Source organism: Aristolochia californica, unplaced genomic scaffold (assembly GCF_029961685.1).
Source record: "Aristolochia californica isolate CCGP_79_NKW_82.1479 unplaced genomic scaffold, dmAriCali1.0.hap1 SCAF_3, whole genome shotgun sequence".
Taxonomy (NCBI): Eukaryota; Viridiplantae; Streptophyta; class Magnoliopsida; order Piperales; family Aristolochiaceae; genus Aristolochia; species Aristolochia californica.
This window is the reverse complement of record NW_027181992.1, coordinates 12,970,426-12,992,594: the sequence shown is the minus strand read 5'-3', so window position 1 is coordinate 12,992,594 and position 22,169 is coordinate 12,970,426. Positions and strand designations below refer to the sequence as shown.

Here is a 22,169-nt window from a genome sequence, read left to right as displayed (position 1 = left end):
ATCGATGGTCTTTGAGGTTTGAGGTAAATAAAAGTAATTATCAATCAACTAAAGAGGGAATTGACAAGAACAATTACAGTAAAGGGTATTTGTATAAAAAAAAATATTAAACGAGTTAACAAACCGAACTTGGAAATTTTCAAGTTTGGCTTATTATACTTAACGAACCTTATTTTAAGCTTGAGTTTGAACCGAACTCAAGTAAAAACTAAATTGTTCCTAGTTCCGAGTTAGAACGTTTGCCGGCCGGTGTGCTTGGTGGTGGCCTAAGGAGAAGTATGCCAAATACGCAAAGGCCTACATGGTCGCCCTTTCTATATTTCTGAGTACCAAAAAATGGTTCTCATCGGCGAATGGATCGATGTGAACCATAGTGTGAAGGGCCCACTCCTAAAGATAGTGATGATGATAGCAGAGTTTTGTAAGGGCGGTTGGTGTTCCTGTTCCGCCTTAGATTTCCAAAGAGATTAATCACCAACTCCATTTTCTATAAAAACCACACACCCTGTCGCTCCTCTTTCTCCCATCGACGCTTACAATATAAAGAAATAAATAAAACCCTTCCCTCAGGAGACAAGAGAGGAGAAATTCGTTTAAAAAAATCTCCGTTTTTTCGTCTCTACTCTTTTTAACTCTCCCTCCGCTCTTCTTCATTCTTTTCTCTTTTCTCGGCCTCGGCACATCGGATCGGAAGAAGCAAAGGAGGCAGCCATGGTCGAGACTCGCCGCAGCTCGGTTTCCTCCAAGCGATCTTCTCCCTCGCTGCTTCCCCTCTCGAAGCGCGCAAAGGTCCACTCCTCGTTTTCTCGCTTTTCTTTTTTGGTTCGTCTTTATCATTTCTCTTCCGTTCCCAGCTTCTGATTTGTATCTCCCGACCCAAGAATACTGTAGGTGGAGGTTGTAAATGAAGATTGCTCGACTTCTAAGGAATCTGTGCCGGCGATCGATTCCATGGACCATAACCCCTCCTCCGATCTGCCCGCCGTTGATCCGCCCAAGGAATCAGACGGATGTGAGGCTTCCGTCCCCGATAAATCGACCGACGCAGTGGTTGACTGTGACGATGAGCCGTCTCCGTCTCCTTTAGGTTGGATCTTGTACCGTCTTTGTTTTTATTTCCTGTTTTTTTCTGTTTTGAGGGTAATTGGTTTCTTTCCCATCATTTCTTCTCTCGATATTGAATAGCTGCATGGTTTTTTAGAAGAGCTAGAAAAATCTGCAAATCAGGCGGCTCTGGCGTTAAATCGGGCGAAGAAGCGGCAGGCCAAGTCTCGCTCCAAGGTCCCTTGGGGGAAGCTTCTGTCCCAGAGTGCTCAGGTGTGTTTTTCTGTTGCCCTGTTTATATTTAGGCTTAGGGTTTATGTACAAGCGCTTGAATTTGGCGACCTATCGACTTCTCCGCTCTGCATATACGCCTAAATTCAAAATACACTATTGGAGAGTTTGGGGTTTAGTGAATCTAAGTCGCAACTGATTTTGGGGTTTTTGATCTTTCTTTAAAAGATTCACTAGCCTTGTTAGACTGATGATACCGCAGAAATAACTCATGATCACCAGAATCAGTCCTAACATTTATAAAACGCTAGAAAGTTATTATTCAATAATAAATGGCATTTGTGGTTTGTGCCCTGGCTCAATTTCTAATGTGAGGTCTTGGGTTCAAGTCTCACTGGGGTATGGGGTTTAGCATTATAAAAAAGTAGCATTAAAATTATTTTAGTGTACTCAGTGGTCTAAATGCAGGTACATTAGATTCACTAAAAGAAACCTCATAGTTTTATGCAGATTTTTCAAGAAAGTATAGTTTTATTCCAAAGAAAAATTTAGTGGTGGAGCACAGCTCATTAGAACTTCCTACTCGGTTAATCCCACCATGGGACAGGACTAGGTTACGGATGCATTCTTCTACTTATATAGGCTGAAGTGCATCAGTTGGAACACCCATCTACTTTTTAAAAAACCATCATTTGATTTCTGGAGCTAAACTTGATTAAGCTAGAAATGGTTCCAAGGTTCTGATCTGGTTAGGCTTCTCAAGAACATGTTTGGTGCTCTTCCTGAGAAAATAGCCTGTGTATTGGACTTAACCCTGTTACCACGAACATGGAATAGGAAACTTCTAGCTGAATAATTCTTACAGATCGTTATGGGTCAGAACTTTGGTTGTTAAGGTGAGTTATATTAATGAAACTTACGTGGGACTTTTGAGGATATCCACTGATGTAATGACTATTGATGGTTGAATTCTGAACAACTTTGGCATTTTGAGAAGTATTTAAGAGATTCTTTTTCTATGAGACTGATGTTCGTGACTTCGCTTCAATGATAAGGTCATCCTTGGATGCCGAACATCAGTCTCATAGAAAAAGAATGTCTTAAATATTTTTTTTTAATTCATCAAAAAAATAAGTATTTAAGAGATTCTTTTTCTATGAGACTGATGTTCGTGACTTCGCATCAATGATAAGGTAATCCTTGGATGCCGAATTTCTTTGACATTAACTCAATTGTATTGTGTATTTTCAAGTGACGGGTGGATTGGGCCTTTGGTTTAATAGCCTCATGAGTGTTTCTTGTGTGTGTGTTTGGGTTCAAGGCTTAGGGTTGTTGTGTTTGTGTAATCTGCAGTCAAATAAAAAAATTGCTTCGACTGGTGACTCGATCAAATTTTCTTTCATGCTAGCTTTTTTCTTTCTATTTGTTTTGGTAATAAAATGTCTCTTGGATGAGGTTTGTCAAGCTTGCTCTTATTTTTGTGATAAAAGGGGTGATTCAATTGTAGTTTTTTTATCACAATAAGTGTAGTTCAACTTTATTCATGGCCTCTAGTTGAACACTGTTTTCTTTGGTTGTGCACCTATTTGAATTAGAAATTTGAGGCAGTTTTTGGTAAGCATTAAAGCAAGATTAGGTTGCTCCAAGTTTCCCGTACATGTAGAGCAGAATATCTTATACCCCATTCTTTTCTTAGAAGGATTCTGTTTTTAGTTCATTTGGTCTGAACTGTAAGTTGGGAATTTGGTGGTTGGTTGAACTTATAGCTGACATGGACATATTGAAGTCCATTGTTGGTTGTTTACTTCTTAAGAAAAATCTTTGAACTTTTTCTGTTTCCAAGTAAATCATGTCAAATTCCTTAATTAATGTCATTTTTAACTTTTCTGTTTCCAAATAATTCACGTTTTGTGCTTTAGTGGTTGATTTTCTCTGCAGAGGGACTGGTTGGATGATCTTAAGAAGTACTAAAGGAGAAAAGAGACTAGAATTTCATTAGTTTGAGAAAATGAAATACTGTCCAGAGTATTTAGTTAGATTACATGGTTACTTGTCTTATGTTCATTTGTACAAGCAGTGAGATTGGAAGATCTAGTTTATTGGTTGCATCAACATTTATCTTGTTTAGGTATAGCTGGTTTCTCCTTTCTCCCAAAAACTGAAAATAGCTGAAATAGCTGATTGTCTCTCCTTGCGTTTCTCCATTTCTTTGTAGGTAGTTTTCAGTTACTATATGTTAAAGTTGAGTACAGGTCTATCCTGAAATGACTTTTTTTATTCCAACAAATAAGCATATGAGTCTTTTCAAACCCAAAATATTGTGGGGCTATTCTCCTCTACACAACAACTCTCACTCTTAGATAACTAGCTTGAGATATGATACACATGTACATAGACTGGTAACTCATCTGTACTCTTCCTTATATCCAGGCCTAAACTGACAACCAGCTCAAAACATGAGAACTTACACATGCAGACCATAGAGAGTAAATAGGATGCCAGATAGAATACAAACACAAGCTTAACTTGGCATCTATACCATCTTAAATTTGGGACTGGGTCCTTTGTCAAAATGAGTTTGGTCTGGGTCTCTCCCAAAATGATTAGCCGAATTTAGGAGATCTCTTCCCATCTAATAAACATAGGTTCTTTTCAAGCTGAAACTAATGTGGGACTATTCTCACACATATAACAACTCTCACTCTTAGACGAGTAGCCTGAGACCCTAGAGTGCATGGTCGACTTTTTTACCCTCCAACGCTATTAAAGCTGATGATACATTTTTGTGGTGGAGAAAAAGTTTGATTAGCTTAATAAGTAAAAAGCTTAATTAAACAAGCTTAATAAGTAAAACAAAATCAAGAATATGATGAAGTTGTGGATATTAGAAGAGGTAGCCATAATATTTGGCTATACTTTTATCTTTTATGGTCCTGGAAATTCCCTCGTGTCTTTTCTGACCCAGTCAGTAACTGCGTAGTTGATGTGAGTCATTGCTTGCCGTTTCAGTACCTCTTCCCAGTCTCAGTAGACTCTTCTTCTTGGAGTCCATGTAGATTGGCTATCTTGATCTTGACAATTTCTATTTTGGAAGTCTCCTTGACCTTCAAGAATATTGATGCTTCGATCCTTTGGAATATGTCTGTAAGAACATGAGACCTTAAGACTGGAGGTAAAAACTTATCTTTAGCAAAACTATATCATGTTTTTCTTCTGATTAACCTGCAACCTCTCCCTTGTCAACTATTTCTGCCAGTGGATAACTGGCAGAAGGCATACCCATCTGATATAAAGAGTCTATTCATGCCATTTAAACTAGATGGTATTTGAAATTACTTTTTAAAAGTGGCAACCAAGGCCATTGCATCCATTGGTTGTAGACCATCATCCTCTTTGACTTCCTAGCTGTCTTGCCATTGTTCCTCTTGCATTTGCTAATATAATTATTTTTTGTGCTATCTTTGGTGAGGGCAGCCTCTTGGACAGAATATTTTTTCAAGTATGATATAAGAATTGGATATAACATCCTATTATAAGCATTTAGTGACAGTTTTTGTGGGACAGACCTGCATGAAGTCCTTCTTTGTTGGTTTGCTCAGTGATTAGAGTGGGCAAACTTTTTTTTTTTTTTTTCATTTTTCTGAACATGGATTACACACATTCACTCGACCCTTCCCTCTGTGAGGCTTGAACTCGAGACTTCACACTAGAAACTCCTCATGTGGGCATTGAGCCAAGGCCCAATCCACAAGGGGGGACAAATAGTTTGTGGTCATGGTATTGTGCTGGAGGTAATGGTAGCCAGTCGTCGCATAATTTGGGTGCTGGAGGAACTGATGTGCAAATGGTTCATAATTTGACAGCTGGAGGCGTATCAATTGTTTTAAATTCTTTCTGAATTAATGGGTGCTATAGAATCCGTCTAACTTGCTATCGTTCCCAACTGTTCATTATTATTTTTCTTCTTGTGATATCCATCTTGTTCGTGATTTAAATGTTCATTCTGTTTTCATTTGTGCAGAATCCTCACCTTCCTTTATGTGGTTCCCTATTCACTGTTGGTCAAAGTCGAAATTGTAACTTATGCTTGAGGGACCCATCAATCAGCACAATCCTCTGTAAACTTAGGCACACAGAGGTAATGCATTGTTTTGTCTCATTTTTTTGTAATAGTGCTTAAGCCATTGAATTGAAAGTATATTGTGTTGTACAATGTATTTGCAGTATCTAAATGTATATATTGTCAGAATTTGATTATATAACTTGTTCTACATGGGCCAGTGCGGTGGTGCATCAGTTACGTTACTTGAAATTTCTGGGAGCAAAGGAGTTGTTCAAGTGAATGGAAAAATCATTCAGAAAAATACGAACATAATTCTGAGTGGTGGAGATGAAGTGGTTTTTAGTTCGTCTGGGAATCATGCTTATGTATCCTTTTTTTATGCAGACTGAGGGTTTTGTTGCCTTGTATTTGGTTACTAGATTTTGGTAAATTGAAATCCTTAATCTCTCTCTCAGATTTTCCAGCAACTTGAAAACGAGAACTTAACTGACCCTGTTGGGCCTTCCTCAGTTGGTATATCTGAATCACAGGGTGCTCCTATTAAAGGGATTCACTTTGAAACTAGGCCAGGCGACCCTTCAGCTGTAGCAGGAGCAGCATCAATATTGGCATCTCTATCCAATCTCAGGAAAGACTTGTCAGCTCTTCCTCCGCCTACCCAGAATTGTGATGATGCAACACAGGGAATAGAATCTGCTTGTGAAGTGTCTGATCGTTGTCCAGACCTTGATCCTAACTGTCATAAAGGAGGGGCAAGAGATGCTTCTGATGAGAAAGCAGGGGCTGTTCTATCTTCTGATCTTGCTGCTAATGAGAATTTCCACCTTGATCGTGTTGGTTTGGATGCAGAAATTGGAAAAATTTCAGGGCCGAATTATGAATTAAGGCCTCTTCTGAGAATGCTTGCTGGGTCATCAACATCTGAATTGGATTTGAGTGGAAGCATCTTAAAAGTGTTTGACGAGCACAGGGAACTCTCAAAGGATCTGGGTTCATCAGCTGCTTTAAACTCAACTAGAGGTCAAGCTTTTAAGGATAGCTTGCAGCAAGGGATTCTCACTGACAGCAACATCGAAGTTTCCTTCGAGAATTTTCCATATTATTTGAGGTGATAATTTTTTTTTCTGATTATTCTCATATTTAACTCTTTCACGTTCCTTTGATTGTTAAATCAGATCCAATTGGAAAAATTTGATGGTACTGAGTTTAGTTTTGATCATGACACTTTTTATATAGAGGAAAAGCAGTACGTACTTTTTTTCGATTTCACTATTGGAGCTTTATGGGAAAATGGAATGGTCGGAATGCTGGCTTCACATCCTTCCTCTTCTCACAGTTACATGGTGTGTCCTGGCATGATGCATTCTACTGTTGGTCGAGGATGGGTTGTTCTTGATAAATAAAGTGTCTACATTGGTGACAGAATTTACATAGGGCCATAGATGTTGGAAATTCTTAGGACATTCAAAATACGTAAATTGTAGCTACTTGTTCTTAATTAATATTCTTAATTAATTACTTTATCGAAATGTTACCTGCATTGTAAGTGTTTGATCGGTCGGGTTTCTAATTTAATCACTTCATTGAAATGTTTTCCTGCATTATAACTTTGTTTGATCGGTCTTGAAACAGTGAGAATACAAAAAACGTTCTAATTTCAGCTGCATATATACATCTGAGCTGTAAGGAATTTTCAAAATACACCTCTGATTTACCTACTGTTAGCCCGCGCACCCTTCTATCTGGTCCAGCAGGTAAGTACTAATTTTCAGTATCTGAGCCTTGAAAACTATTTCTATGGTTCACTTTTTTTTAAAAAAACAAAAACAAAATTGTCTTACCAGTACTGACTGTTGATAACTGCACAACATTCTTGCAGGGTCTGAAATTTATCAGGAAACCTTGGTGAAGGCACTTGCCAAATACTTTGGTGCTAGATTGCTTATTATAGATTCTCTCTTGATGCCGGGTGTTTCAAAGGATTTGGATTCTGTCAAAGAAGGTTTAAGGACTGAGAAATCTGGATTTTTTGGTAAGCAACGTGGTGGGCAGGTAGAGAATCTTCAGCTTAAGCGACCATCTTCAAGTGTGGATGCTGATATCGTGGGCACATCTACTCTTAACTCTCAATCTTTGCCGAAGCAGGAGGCATCAACAGCATCTTCTAAGAATCACACATTCAAAACAGGCATTATATTTTTTGACAAAATTCTTAATAACACTTTAGGGCGATTCCCTTATTAATCTCCTTTTGAATAGCACTCCTGGATTCCCTAACTTAAGCTCAAACAAAGCTATTGTTCTCCATGGGCATGTTTCAATTCCTCAATTGAGTATTTCTTGTCCTCTGATGTTCCATGGCAAACAAGCATGCACAATCGTCTCTTCTGAACTAGACATGATGGATCTGACCCCCTCCAGCTGTTGTGGCAACTGGTGATCTGCATGCGTGCTGGTTGTGTATTTCAAAATTTTCCCAATTTTTAGAAAGCTCTAGCTTGCTTTTAGTTCATCTTTTTTTCCTCAGTAAAACTTCTCATCCTATTCAGTAAAAAAAAAAAAGAATCTGGTTTGTTCTTCACTAGTCTGAAGGCAACTATGTCAGACATGGATGCTTGTATTTCTCCTTTGATTCCTACTAACATGCGTCAATGTTATTGAAAAAAATAATAACTGGCTTTGCATGCTGTGTGTGTTGCTTCATTATATACTGGCCAGGCTCCAGCTGCCAGATCTCTTTCTGTATTTTATTTTCTTAATTTCACCATATTAAGTCATAGTCTGGCTGACATGTCAATTTTGGCTGCACACACCGTACTGGTACATGCTGTACGCTCCAGTGCAGGGCTGGCTTCTCTAATTGGGCCCATAGCCGGACGGAAAATATCAATGACACTCATGATTTATGTTAAATCTATAACTAGTCCATTGGCCACATAGTCTCATGAAAAGATTTATGGATAACTAGTTAACTCTAAAATTGAAACTCCTTGAGGTAACAGCTATTGAATATAAAAATTCCTACGACATGAAAGTGCATTGACTAAATTGATAACTGAGCAGGAGTTTTGGGACTTATGTAAGCTATTCATAAAGAGACTAATGAGGGGATGGGTGCTTATAATTTTTGTTATTATGTGAATTCTTACACAATTCTAAATCAAGTGTGTGGTTTCAAAGTTAGGTATTCTGAATTTGTGTTTTATTTTGTGGGTTGATAAATTTCAGGTGATAGAGTCAGATATGTAGGGGGTAACTTGCATTCCTCCGGATTTCCTCCTCTTCAGGGTTCGCATAGGTACTGCTTTGGTTTTGTTTGTCTCACAGAAATATTTGTGTTACTTAAGTTTCGTTATAGCGGTTTGGATTTACATCCCCAGTAATTTGTATGAGTATTTTGGTTTTTGATGTTAGAGCCTTTTCATGTGTACTGTATATGAACATCTGGCCATTATTGTCACTACAGGGATGATTTTTTTTTTTTTTTAATTTTTTTATGAGGTTTAAGTATTAACATTTAATCTGATATGTCAAATGTACTTGAGGGGGGTGATATTTATTTTTGGATTACAATCTATTCAGAATTTTCAGCGACAGAAATGTAATGAACTTCTTTTGGGATTCTGTCTGGGGATTTGCATCTGCTTATTATCATTTTGTATCTCATATTTTTCTTATATAGCTTGAAATTTCTGGGTGTCTTATGTTTTTCTTTTGCAGGGGTCCAGCACTAGGTTCACGTGGAAAGGTAGTACTTGCTTTCGAAGAGAATGGAGCTTCAAAGGTTGGGGTCAGGTTTGACAAATCTATTCCAGAGGGTACTGATCTAGGGGGGAAATGTGAAGAAGATCATGGGTTTTTTTGTGCGAGTGAGTCCTTTATTTTTTACGTGTAATTCATGTCTACTTGTTAGTGATCTTTCTCCTTCGGTTTTTTTGTGGGCCTAAGTTTTTTTTAATTCAATTTCAACACAGCTGATCAACTTCGTCTAGATAGCTCTGGTTATGAAGATATTGACAAGCTCGCCATCAATGAGCTATTTGAGGTATACTCAGTTGCTTTTTATTTTTTTAAATTTTTTATGGAATGATAAAACAGGCACTTAATTGCGAAAATACTAATCACAAATACGAAATACAAATTGGGGCAACAAGGGAAAACAAAAAGCTATTAACCTAATATTTGGATAGTGCCACCCTCATTGAGTATCTTATTAGGTAATTATCCTTTGTATACTTCCCTAATCTGTGGCTTATAAGTTATTTATGCCTAGTTTGCAGTGTTCGTTAATCAATTGATGAGTCAGTGCCTAGTTGAACACATCTGCATGTCTATCTTTGGAAGAAAGATGTTCTGTAGCAATCACCTAACTAATCACCTTTGTTTTTTGGAAACGTGACTGCTGACTGTGATGTGCCTGGTTCTCTCATACGTAGTGGTTGGTAGGAATATGGACTACAGCTTGGTTGTTTTGAATTAAGTTCATGATCCAAATATTGACAAATAAATATCCTGAAGTAGTGACTTCAACTAAGAAGATTGCAGTCTACATGGGAGAGCTCTATATTGGGTCTCAGGACTTGATGTTGCTACTATATCCTACTCTTACTTTATATGTGACTGAGTGGCTGCCCCTACAGAGGTTTAGTATGCTGAAGTTGATTTTTTCTCATTTGGAGAACCGATATATATTGAGCTGCATGACTCCTTTTGATAAGATTTATATAGTGAATAATGTCTAAAAAATTCTTCAAATACTTGGGAGCAATCACAAACGACTCAATGGGATTTGTGTGATGCATGCATATGCTAATTTATAGCCCTACTTGAAAAGTTGATCAGGTTTAGTTGTAGTGAGTTATTGTTTTTGTGACGTGATTTTGCTAATATGTTCATCTTCTCACTATGTTCATTTTGCTACTATCTTACCAAAATTTTCTTCCCAGTTAAATGTCAATATTAACTTCTTTTTTTCTTTGTGATTAGGGAATTAATCAAATGTGCATCTTCATGTCCCCATGCATGATTGTTACATTAAGATTTATAAAGTAAATCATCTGGAATTTGTTCAAATACTTAGCTATTACACAACCAAACAGTAGAAGTTGCATAATGCATGCATATTCTAATATATAACTCTAATAAGAAAGTAGATGCCAGGTTTGTGATGGTGGTGAGATAATAATCTTTTTCAATAAGAAGGGATAAGATAAACTTACACTCGAGTGTTCAAAACTGGCTGGGAGTATGGAATAGATCTTTGACACATGCTGAATCAATATTTGGAATTTGGATCCATGTCTTTTACACCCTTACAAACCTCACATGTCATATAGTTCTACTGCATATTTTTTGTTGGAACAGCTTCCAACATCTTGTTGTGAACTCCCTTTTGCTTTGTTTCTTTATGTTCCTTCTCTTTTTAATTCATTTATTTTTATTTTATTTTATTTTTTGTTTGGGAGAGTACACCACCAAATTTATTGTATAAACAACTTTGATTCCTTAAGAAGTCCCACTACAAGGCTCAAATCCAGAATTTGAAAATTTTGGTCAATTTGCTTTTGGTTGATTAATTTCAGCAGTCTAGTAATAACTATATCATTCAGATATGTTGCGACACATCCCTTCTTTCTATTTTTCCTGAAGAAACAAAGAACAATCCACAGTACATCTTTTGAATCTTTATGCTACAATGCTGTAAAGAGAAGGTTTCTTATGGACTTGACTTTCTCATGAATAAGAAAGTTCCCAAATAGATATATATGTTTGAGCGGGTTTCTAACAAAGAGAGCTGCGAGCCTTTTAACAATTCTATAAGAGTTGGATTGTATGAGATGGTGGAACTGCTTGTTTCCAAACCTGCAAATTTCAGAGTTTAATATATTATTGATACATGGCATGAAATTGCTTCTCTGTACAAACTTTTCAGCTTGAGTCAGAAGTACGCAAATGAGAAATGGGTTGTCATACAACTAGGTGGAGTTTGTGTGAATTTTTTATAATGCTAATTTGTTCTTTACTCGATTGGCTACATTCTGGAACAAACAAATTTAAAATGGGAGGGTCAAATGTCATAAGCAATGATGGATCACCTATAGGGGTGGCATTGAATCGAGTCGAGCCCGAGCCTGCCTATGTTCGAGCTTGGTTTGATTTAAATATTTTGAACTTGAGCTTGGGCTGAGCCCAACCTTGAGCCTAAAATTGTAATCGAACTTAAGCCCAATAATTTTAATCGAGTTCGAACTCTAACCTACATTTAAAAGTTTGCATAAAACACATGTCAAATAAACTGTAAATAAAATTATGCATACATTTTACCTAAAATTGGGCATGACCTCTACCTAAAAATGGGCATAACCTCTGTATATTAACCCTGCATAAAATTATCTATACACTTTGCATAAAATCTTTTGCCTCGTTAAGTATTTACTTGATTATTTACATATAAATTATCAAGTCAAATAAATATGAGTGAATATTATTTTGTATCTTATTATACGGTTACTTGATAATTTGATAAAGTGAGGGGTAATTTTTGCAAGTTTTAAGACTACATGCGTAAGTAGAGGGTCTTTTTTATATTCTAAAGGAGAATAACTTATTAAAATATTTACTTAAAATAATTTGGTTGTATTTTAATTCATATTATACATTTTTTATATTTTTTAAGATTTTATACTATAATTTAAGCATATAACATTTCAAATATTTTATATTCCATTATCTTCTTCGTCTTTTTCCATCATTGAAGATGAAACCCCCTATCGTCCCTGGCAACTTTAATAACTTTTCTCACTTTGTTGGCTTCTCTTCTTCATTCTTGTAACTCTGCTCCAGCTGCAAATCTGCTTAGAAACCAAAGCTAGAGAGTCTCCCGCTTCCTCTTTTCTTTTAAACTCCCCCACCCATCGATGAAATCGCCACCCAAGACACTGACGGAAGCTTCTGCTATCTGATCTGAAACTGGCCGGATCGGAGAAGTTCCTCGCGGCCTATTTGGACAACCGAGTGAAGGTGTTGGACGTGTGTAACTCGGTGTTGGCGGAGATTGAGAGTTTTTAGCAGGTCTTGGAAGAGCGTTTGCTAGGGTTCGGTTTCCTACGTTTGTACCGAGGAACCTTGCTTCTCTTTTGAGTCACTGCTCCATGAGTTTTGCAAGGACCGCACTGTCTGTGTGTAGATAGTTTGTGTCTTCGAATTCTTGAGGATCGGAGAGGAAGAAATTGAAGAGGAAGAAATTGGAGAAGAAGAAATCGGAGAGGAATAAATTTGAAAGGAAGAAATCGGAAATGGGCCATTTCCTCTCGCTCACGAAGTCGTTGCTGTAGAATCCCGACACCCCTAAACCCTAAACCTGATGAAGTCGCTCGGGCCCTCGGTAAGTTAATGAACTGGCTCGCGAGCTTTTGAACCGAACCATGGTTCGCTCGAGCTCGGCTTGTTAACTTAAATGAGCCCGATTTGGATCTCAAACTTGGTTCGAGATCCAGATAAAACCGAATTGAACTGAGCTGGAACCAAGCCGAGCTCGAGCTGCTCGTGAACCAACTCGGTTCGATGCCACCCTTAGTCACATGTAGCTATGGAATCCTGTTGCTAGTTTTGCATATACACATCTAGTGATAGAGTAGTAGGTGTATCATCATCTTTGTGTTTTCAAAGAAAGATGCAGTGGGCCCCTCCAAGTTGAAGGGGATTCAAAAGTCGTGATTGGTTGGTGTGAGAGAGTGTCTTTTCCTCCGTGGAGACATTGGGATCCTTTCAAGGAAATTTTAGATATTACCTCAATTGTTTCTTGTTGTTGGACCCACATTCTGAGATCCACAAATTCAGCGGTAGATGTACTTGCTAGGTAGGGAACTACCCTACAATCACTGGTTGTAAGGGAAATGCTCCCTCAAACTTTGTAATTTTCTTCTGTTTTATTAATACATCTTTTTCAAAAGAAAAAAAGTAGGTGTATCATGATAGTGTGTTCACTAAAGACATTTGCAAGAGAGATGAGGACGACTGGAATAAATTTAATATAGGAATTGAAAATATGTATTATATTAGAATTATTTTGCCGAGTAAACAAGTTTTTAGCTGGTTCTATTTTTTTTTTATTTTTTTTCGAAGGAAAGAGAAATATTCAATGAAAGAGTGAGAGAAATACAACCTATTGGGGTGGGCGACGTCCACAACAAGGTGTTGGAGGGAAGATCTCCGTTTAGCGTGTAAGTCTGCCAAACGATTGGCAGATCTTGGGGTGTGGGTCCATGTACAATTTAAATGAGAAGTTATGTTACGAATTTTGAAATAAATGTCCCAATGTCTCCAAGGGGGTGAATTCCTTTTGCACACCAATCGATGACAACCTTAGAGTCCCCTTCAATGATGAGGGGCCCAACAAGATGGTCTTGGAAGACGATAAGCCCTAGAAGCAATCCGTTGAGTTCTATGGTAGTAGAGTCAGAGATCTCCAAAGGGCCTGCAAAAGTGTAGAGAAGATAGTTATTATCATCATGAATGACTTGTTATGCCTATATAACCTTATGCCAAGATGGTGTGATGTATGTAATTGACTTGCTATCGTCAGGAGATAAAATCATGGATGAAGAAAAAAAAGCCAAATATCTGTGGTGTTAAAGAGAGGTACTAAAGAGGGAATCTATCGGACAGAGTGTCTGGCTGTCCAAAGTAGAGGGTAAAATTCCATTGTGGTTTGAGAAAATGTAATGTTATTGGGTGGAAAAGAACCCAATAAGAAAAGAGAACAAAGGATCCTGCTAAGGAAGAAATCAGGATTATGGTTGTGCTGGTTTAGGATCCTGCTCAGGAAGAAGTCAGGATGATGGTTGTACTGGTTTAGTATGAAGAAAAAGCTGTTGGAATTGAACTTGAACTCTATCCCCTTTCAGCTGCCAAAAGCTGAAGAACCCTTGAAGTGACAATTAAGTGAACAATGAACATAGGCATCCAAAAGGTAGAGAAATCACCTATGACGGCATTTCTGGTATATGTCTTCTCCTTTAATGCCATGATACTTCCAGTAGATTTCCAAACTTAATTGAAGAAATACAGAACAAGTGATGAGTAAAGAGAGACAAACAAGAGAGAGACAAAAAAAGAGAGACAGTCAAGAGAGTGAAGCTTCAGAGGCCTATGTAGGCAAAGACTAAAGAAGAGAGACGTGATGATGAAGAGGAGGGAGAGAAGGAGAACAGGATTGAGAGAGGGGGAGAGAAAAAAGGGTGAGAGTTGCAGAACTTAATCCCATTCTTTGTTGATTCATTTGTATGACACTCACAAGTGTGATGTCCTTTTACATTAGATTGAAGCACTGTATTAGGCATATATGGGGATTAAAAGTGTTACAATTATTTGTAGATTAGTGCTTTTTTGCTGAGTATTTCATTTCATAGTTTTCATTTGAAAATTTTGCAGTTCTGGCTTTGAATTTCTAACTGATGGTTCACTTTTAATGTCAGGTTGCATCTAGTGAAAGCAAAAGCGGTCCCATGATCATATTTTTGAAAGACATTGAGAAGTCTATGGCGGGTAATCAAGAGGCACATAATGCATTCAAGTTTAAACTTGAAAATCTGCCAGATGGTGTTGTTGTGATTGGATCTCATACTCAAATTGATAACCGTAAAGAGAAGGTAAGGGATGTGCTTTTGTTTTACTTTCATTTTCCATATATCAAGTATCAACAGATTCAAATTGATAATCGTAAAGAAAAACATAGCCAGTATCAACTAGCCTTCTCAAGTATTTTTGTTTTTCTGAAGTAAATCATGCAACTTTCATTTAACATTGATGTGAATGCTTCTGTAGTCACATCCTGGGGGTCTCCTCTTCACGAAGTTTGGTAGCAACCAAACTGCATTGCTAGACTTTGCTTTTCCGGTATGGTCAAATGCTTTATCTTGGCATACTCTGATTGCTATTTTTAGCCATTAGTAAGAAAACAATATGTTCAAATGTGATCCTAGAGTTATCACTCTGGTAGGAGTCAAAATAAATAGCCATTTTTCTGTGAATCACAGGATGGCTTCAGTAGATTGCATGAGAGAAGCAAAGAAATCCCAAAAGCTATGAAGCAATTGAGCAAGCTCTTTCCAAATAAAGTCACTGTACAAATACCTCAGGTACCGATTAACAGTAGCTTGACTCTTAACTTCCTATATTTTTTCACTGAGACAAATGTGGCATTTTTTTTTTTGTTTCATCTTTGTTCTGGAAAACATGTTGTTAATATTGTGAAACTGGCACAGGATGAAGCTTTACTTTCTGACTGGAAACTGCAACTGGATCGTGATGTTGAGACTCTCAAAGCAAAGTCAAATATTCTCAACATTCGCTCTGTAAGTGTATTTTGAAATTTTCTTCGGCTTATAAGCAAGGAGGCTGAGGCACTAGTCTGACTTTACTTTAACAGGTTCTTAACCGCAATGGATTGGAGTGTGCTGACATTGAAACAATATGCATAAAAGATCAAGCATTGTCAATTGAAAGTCAGTAACTTTTTGTCTTTGTAGTGATATGTGAATACCTATCCCCTAATTTATGTTACTGAATGTTTCATGCTTCTTTTTGACGTATTGATGCTCTAGATGTGGATAAGATAGTTGGTTGGGCTCTAAGTCATCATCTTATGAATCATAAAGGCACGTCAACTGGCAAAGACGCAAAAATAGTGATTTCAAGTGACAGGTTTTGTTTTCTTTCTAATCATTTTTTAAGAAGTTATTATTAAACTTTTTAAAGCTTGATGCCGTAATGCTGAATGCAATGTTTGTTGATTTTGGTGGTTAATATGGCAGCATTATGTATGGGCTCAGTGTTCTACAGGCTATTCAAAATGACTCCAGGAGTTTGAAGAAATCCCTGAAGGTGTGTATAAAATAGGAGACATTTTAAACTCTTTTAAATTGGATATATTGAGTGCTTTTGTTATTTCTTATATGTAATTTGAGTCTTTTACCTTTTATTTTTATTTTATTTTATTTTATTTGTAAAAGAAGTCTGGTTGCTTAAGCTGTAAGTCAGTTATATCAACTGTTAGGATTGGGTTTGAAAATAGTAAAAATACAGACTTTATTCTGTATATGAAAGTTTTGCATGACTGGCCCAGCTGGCCTTCAGTTTAAGCTTCATTCCACAAAAGGCTAAACCTGCAAGCCACAGTGTTTGGCTAACAAGGCCGCCTATCCCTCCTTGATTATTTTTTCTCTCTAATTCTCTTGGGAGCTGTGATTCATTTATCCTGCAGATGTTGAAGGCCATCTCCTGCCAGGGAGCCTTGTTGAGTTGGCAGTGTGACTGAAGAAACCTCTTTTAGGATGTGATTCTCAAATTATATTTTTGATTTTAATCATGATGATCTCATTGTTTAGCATTTATGCTGATTTAAAACACATAATGGTGGATCTTTCCACCTGGCATGTGTATTCCAGCTGAGACTTCACTGCTTTTTTAGGAATTAGTTAAAAAACAATTCAAGACAAACTTGTGTTTTGTTGTTTCTATGTCGAAATTTTTTTACATCTGCTAAATTAGGGAATAAATTCCTAAAGAAACTGTGCTGCAGGATCCGATTATATTCCTTGAACTAAAAAGTCGTACTGGAGACCCCAGGAGTACATGAGATTTGGTGACTCTTGTAAATGTCCTTAAAACCCAGGCAGTCTTATCTCTGAAGTTGTAGCTAGTCAAAGATCATTTATGCTGTCAAATATCTTTTTCCCTAAGCAAGATCTGCTTGAGAAATATCTATTTTTTATTTTTAATTTTCCCAAAAAGTGCAAAAACCTTCTTTTGAAAAGAATGACAAGGACTGTAGTGAATCCCTTGATCACCTTTAGAATTGGTTGGAGATTTCAACATAAGCCTTGTTATGAAGCCTTTAGCGATACACATGTTTCCATAAAGAGAAATTATTATTTCTAAGGTGTCTAGCTTTCAAGGAGCAGCAGATCTTGCTGTCAGCTGTCATGAAAGGGGGGTCTCCTACAGCTATGAGACGACTGGATGATGATGTTTTACTGAGCTTTAAGTCAATGGAGGAGAGCCTAAGTCCTGCTGCTACTGAAAAACACCTGTACAGTTATAATTTTTATCCCAGAGTTTAATTATCACTGTGAAAATCAGAAAACAATTGAGTGCACGTGGAACATTCATAGTACTAAACTTCTTGTAAGCCTTGTGGGAAAGAAACCCAGCTTGTAGTTGCATTTAAATTGAGTGATTTTGGTTTGCTAAATATGTTGCTGAAGAAGGATGTTGTGGAGAGTACTTACAGAGGCTAGTGCCTTACATTTCCATCTCTCAGCTTTCAACTATCAGGCATTCTTAGAGGTAGAACTGTATTTTTTTTTTCTTTTAAGATTATAAAATTCATTTATGGGTTTTGATTCTCTCAGGATGTGGTCACTGAGAACGAATTTGAGAAGCGTCTCCTGGCTGATGTAATTCCACCTAGTGATATTGGGGTAACTTTTGATGATATTGGAGCATTGGAAAATGTAAAAGAGACACTGAAGGAGCTGGTGATGCTTCCTTTGCAAAGGCCAGAGTTATTCTGTCGAGGGCAGCTCACAAAGGTTCTCCCCTTTTCTTTTCAGGACCTTACATTATCATTTTCTTTAAATATTGGTCAGGGATGGAACCAATTTGCACTACAGTTGTGATTATCATCATCATTGTCATCATTTTCTCTTCTTCTTCTTCTTCTGCCTTATCTACTTACTATATTGTTGTTTGTTGCTGCTGTTTCTGTTGTTATTTTTGTTGTTTTTCGTGCGATTATTATTGTCGTTATTATTATTTATTGTATTATGAGTTATATCACCTAAATAAGGACATTTTATGTAGCCTTGCAAGGGAATACTGCTATTTGGACCCCCAGGGACAGGGAAAACAATGCTTGCTAAAGCTGTTGCAACAGAAGCGGGTGCAAATTTTATCAATATTTCCATGTCAAGCATCACTTCGAAGGTCTGTTCTTATACTGATCACATTACTTAGCCCTTTTCTTTATTATACATTGTGGCTTCTTATTTTTCTAACTTAAACTGTCTGCTGTTGCTTGCAGTGGTTTGGTGAAGGGGAAAAGTATGTCAAAGCTGTTTTCTCACTTGCCAGTAAAATTGCCCCTAGTGTTGTTTTTGTTGATGAGGTTGGTTACTGTTTCTTTAGGAAATGCTTTACCATTTTTAATAGGTTGGTTGTTTTTTCATGCTTAAAATTTGATCATTCTGAAAAGTTGCTATCTTATAGGTTGATAGCATGCTAGGTAGGAGGGAAAACCCAGGGGAACATGAAGCTATGCGTAAGATGAAGAATGAATTCATGGTGAACTGGGATGGTTTGCGAACAAAAGATAAAGAGCGTGTACTGGTACTTGCTGCTACAAATAGGCCTTTTGACCTTGATGAGGCTGTCATCAGGAGGCTTCCTCGAAGGTAATTGATATGATACTTCTGTTCATCCTAGCAATTTATATGTTTAGCTTCCATTTACTTATATAACTTGAGGCCTCATTTAGACAAACACAATTCCTTGTAGGTTGATGGTCAACTTGCCAGATGTCACAAACCGAGAGAAAATTTTGAGAGTAATATTAGCTAAAGAGGATATGGCTCCTGATGTTGATTTAGAAGCATTGGCAAACATGACTGATGGTTATTCAGGCAGTGATTTGAAGGTTTGTATAATGATGAATGTGTGCTTTTATTTCGTAGAGTATGTTAGTTTTTCTAAAATGGTTGCCCTTTGTAAATTGACTGGTGCAGAATCTCTGTGTTACTGCTGCACACTGTCCTATCAGAGAAATTTTAGAAAAGGAAAAGAAGGTTAGTGTTATCTCATATTCCTTAAAATTTGTCTGCATCTCATATTCTGGCTGTCTGCCAGACTATCATCCTATGAGATTTTAATTTGTGAGGACAAATAAATTTTATGAACTTGTATCCATGATTCTTTCCAATTTGTCGAATATCATTGTAGGTATGCTTATTAAAACAGACTAGGCTTTCATCTTATACATATCACCATGATATTCTGAGGTGCTGGCAGTTTAAATTGGTATAGTATATAAACGCAGTGTATGATGGGTACCATTACTTGCTTATTCCATCTTTCCATCCCAGATCTGTGGGAATGATAGAGAGGCTGACCCTTTTAGAATTGCTGTTGATTTTGGAGATAGTCATACTTTGATCGATAGTTGCCTATTAATAGGATATCCTTTACTATGGCTTTTGCGATGGTGGCTGCAATTTAGGGGGTGGCATGCATGTGCGAAAGAGAACTGGACTGTTTTGTTATGGGACATCCTAGTTATGGGCCTGGGTTAAGTACCTATGTCTTCCGCTCTTAACAGGCCGGTCTTTTGGGTAGTATTGGCTAGGTGTTTAACATTTGGTATCAGAGCCGACCCTTGGTCGCGAGTTCAATTCCCGGCAACGGTGCAAAGGCTGGATTTAAATACTGGTAGGCCGTAGGATAAAAACCCGGGTCGGGCCAGTGTCGCCGCGTCGCGCACAAAGGCTGGATTAAAATACAGGTAGGTCGTAGGATAAAAACCCGGGTCGGGCATGTGTCGTTGCGCTGCCGTGGTCGTCGGCTTGCGAAGGCGGGGTGTGATGTTATGGGACATCCTGGTTATGGGCTTGGGTTAAGTACCTATGTCTTCCGCTCCTAACAGGTTGGTCTTTTGGGTAGTATTGGTTAGGTGCTTAACATGTTTCTACTACTATTTTCGTAAGAGATGACTGGTGCAAGTCAGCTTTGTTTGGTTGCTTGATAACAATTACATTTTGCGTCTCAGGACTGTCCTCGAAGTTCAGGGCATTTTAGGTTGAATAAGTCAAAATATAGGGTTTCTTTTTTTGGCTTTCAGGGAAATCATCTACAAGTTATTGGTTCTTTGGTGTTTTTTATTGGTATTCTTTTGAGAGTTGCATTTCAAGCGCCTTACTCTTAGTCTTAGTCTCTTTTCTGAGTTGGTATCCAAGGAAGTTATATTTTAGAAGAAAAGATAAATCATTTTATGTGTAACATTAACATACTCTTATATATGATGTATGTTTCTATTTAGGGAGCAATTTACCCGTCTCAGTTTTTTTCTACTTTCCCTCTTCATTTCCTTGTTCATCTAGGTTTTGTTTTCTATTTACAGGAGAGAGCTCTGGCATTGACAGAGAACAGATCCCCACCTTGTTTATATGGCAGTGTAGATGTTCGGCCACTTAACATGGATGACTTAAAGTATGCTCACGAGCAGGTATGTTTATCATCTTCTTTCTGTTAACAGGACAAAGATGTTATGATTTATTGTGTGAGGCAGACAAGTGAACCTACTGTTTTTTTATATTTTAAATGTTGATTACAGATGCACACTACTGTCCTTTTCCCTGTTGGGGCTTGAATCTAAGACGTCATAACTAGAAAACTTTTCATGTAGTCATGAGTCAAATGCCCAATCCACCAAGTGAACCTACTTATAAAGTTGTTTAGTTGGTGACTGAATCACTTCTATGAGTAGGATTTGTGAACTTGCTTGATACTAGGAAAAAGGTTAATTCTAGTTAAATCCAATATGAAGTTAAATCTTTTGAGTTTGTTTTTGGCCGTATCTGGTGTGAGAGAGCAAAGTGGCTTGTTTTAGAATGGTAATGGATGTTTGAAATCGCATCAGAGTGCAAAGTTTTGTTGCCCAGATCTATTGGCTTCTTTTAATGGGTTCTTTTGCTTTCCTCAGGTTGGGAAGGGTGAACTTTTATTTTTTACTTCTCATAGAAGGTTACGTGTATGACCATCTTTAACTGGTTATATCCAAATAAGAAGGCGAAGGTTGCCAAATAGAATTTGATAGTACAACTAGTTGAACGACATTACCCTGAATGATGTCCTCGTAGCAACAAGTTTCATTCCCTTCTCTCAATAACACCTTTGAAGATAATATTAGTTCTTAATCACTCTTTTGTGGGTGGAAGGATATTGTTCTTCTCCAGTTACCTTCTATTGTCTTGGTGATCCTTCACTTAAGCACATTTGCATTAACTATTCTCTCACCCCATCGTAGCGCGCATACCTAAGGATATTTCCTTCATCCAGCTGATGTACTAACTCTACCACATCAAATTTATTCTTTGCATGAGCTACTGCTTGAGGAGGTTTTGGTTGAGATATTGTTAGGCTAGTAACCAGTGCCTTTGAATCTGTGGTAGTTTCCTCTATTAAAGCCCTTGATAATCAAGAATGGTTCCCTTGTGATTTTGTTATTTGTATTAGGAAAATGGATGTGTACTTTATTATTTGATGTATTTTGAAGCTGAGATTACAACCTCTTTGGATAGGTTTGTGCAAGCGTCTCTTCAGAGTCTGCAAATATGAATGAGCTTCTCCAATGGAATGAACTCTATGGGGAAGGAGGATCAAGGAAGAAGAAAGCTCTTAGCTACTTTATGTAGGGATGTAATCTACTTGTACAGTCCAATCTCTTTTCTTTTTAAAATTCCTTTTTCACTTTTGTCCTTCTTCCTTCTCGCTTCTCTCTTCACATGAGGTATTTGGTAAGGTCAGCCATTTGAATTCGGTGGGTATTCCATCATAAGTGCCGTTGTATTATATATTTTCAGTGTTATCTCTACCTAAAAATATTTATATGCAAGTTAACTTATATTTTAATAATACATGTTAAACCGCTTTCAGCAAAGCCTCTCTTTTTGTAAGTGACCTTTCTGCTTTACAATGGCTTATATGCTTGTATAAACAAATTGAGAACAGCAACATATAGCATTATAACATTGCATTTTGCAATCTTTGGTGGTCTAGG

General features: G+C 37.4%; 1 protein-coding gene across 3 annotated transcripts; it reads left to right on the top strand.

Annotated features, from left to right (window-relative positions):
- Positions 1–548: 548 nt before the first annotated feature.
- Positions 549–22,049, top strand: LOC137960519 (uncharacterized). 3 transcript variants are annotated; one of them, XM_068808166.1, is made up of 26 exons: positions 549–789; positions 892–1,087; positions 1,202–1,317; positions 5,297–5,413; positions 5,557–5,703; positions 5,794–6,446; positions 6,971–7,092; positions 7,218–7,370; positions 8,567–8,636; positions 9,059–9,207; positions 9,313–9,383; positions 14,815–14,988; positions 15,164–15,235; positions 15,376–15,477; positions 15,604–15,693; positions 15,768–15,843; positions 15,943–16,042; positions 16,153–16,222; positions 17,752–17,931; positions 18,203–18,325; positions 18,423–18,506; positions 18,608–18,792; positions 18,896–19,034; positions 19,123–19,182; positions 20,511–20,615; positions 21,691–22,049. In XM_068808166.1, the coding sequence occupies exons 1-26, from the start codon at positions 712–714 to the stop codon at positions 21,802–21,804; spliced, it is 3,546 nt and encodes a 1,181-aa protein (XP_068664267.1). In that variant the 5' UTR covers positions 549–711; the 3' UTR covers positions 21,805–22,049. The 3 variants fall into 3 exon arrangements, with proteins under 3 accessions (XP_068664267.1, XP_068664265.1, XP_068664266.1); XM_068808164.1 differs by having other exon boundaries at positions 7,218–7,526; XM_068808165.1 differs by having other exon boundaries at positions 882–1,087; positions 7,218–7,526.
- Positions 22,050–22,169: the final 120 nt, after the last annotated feature.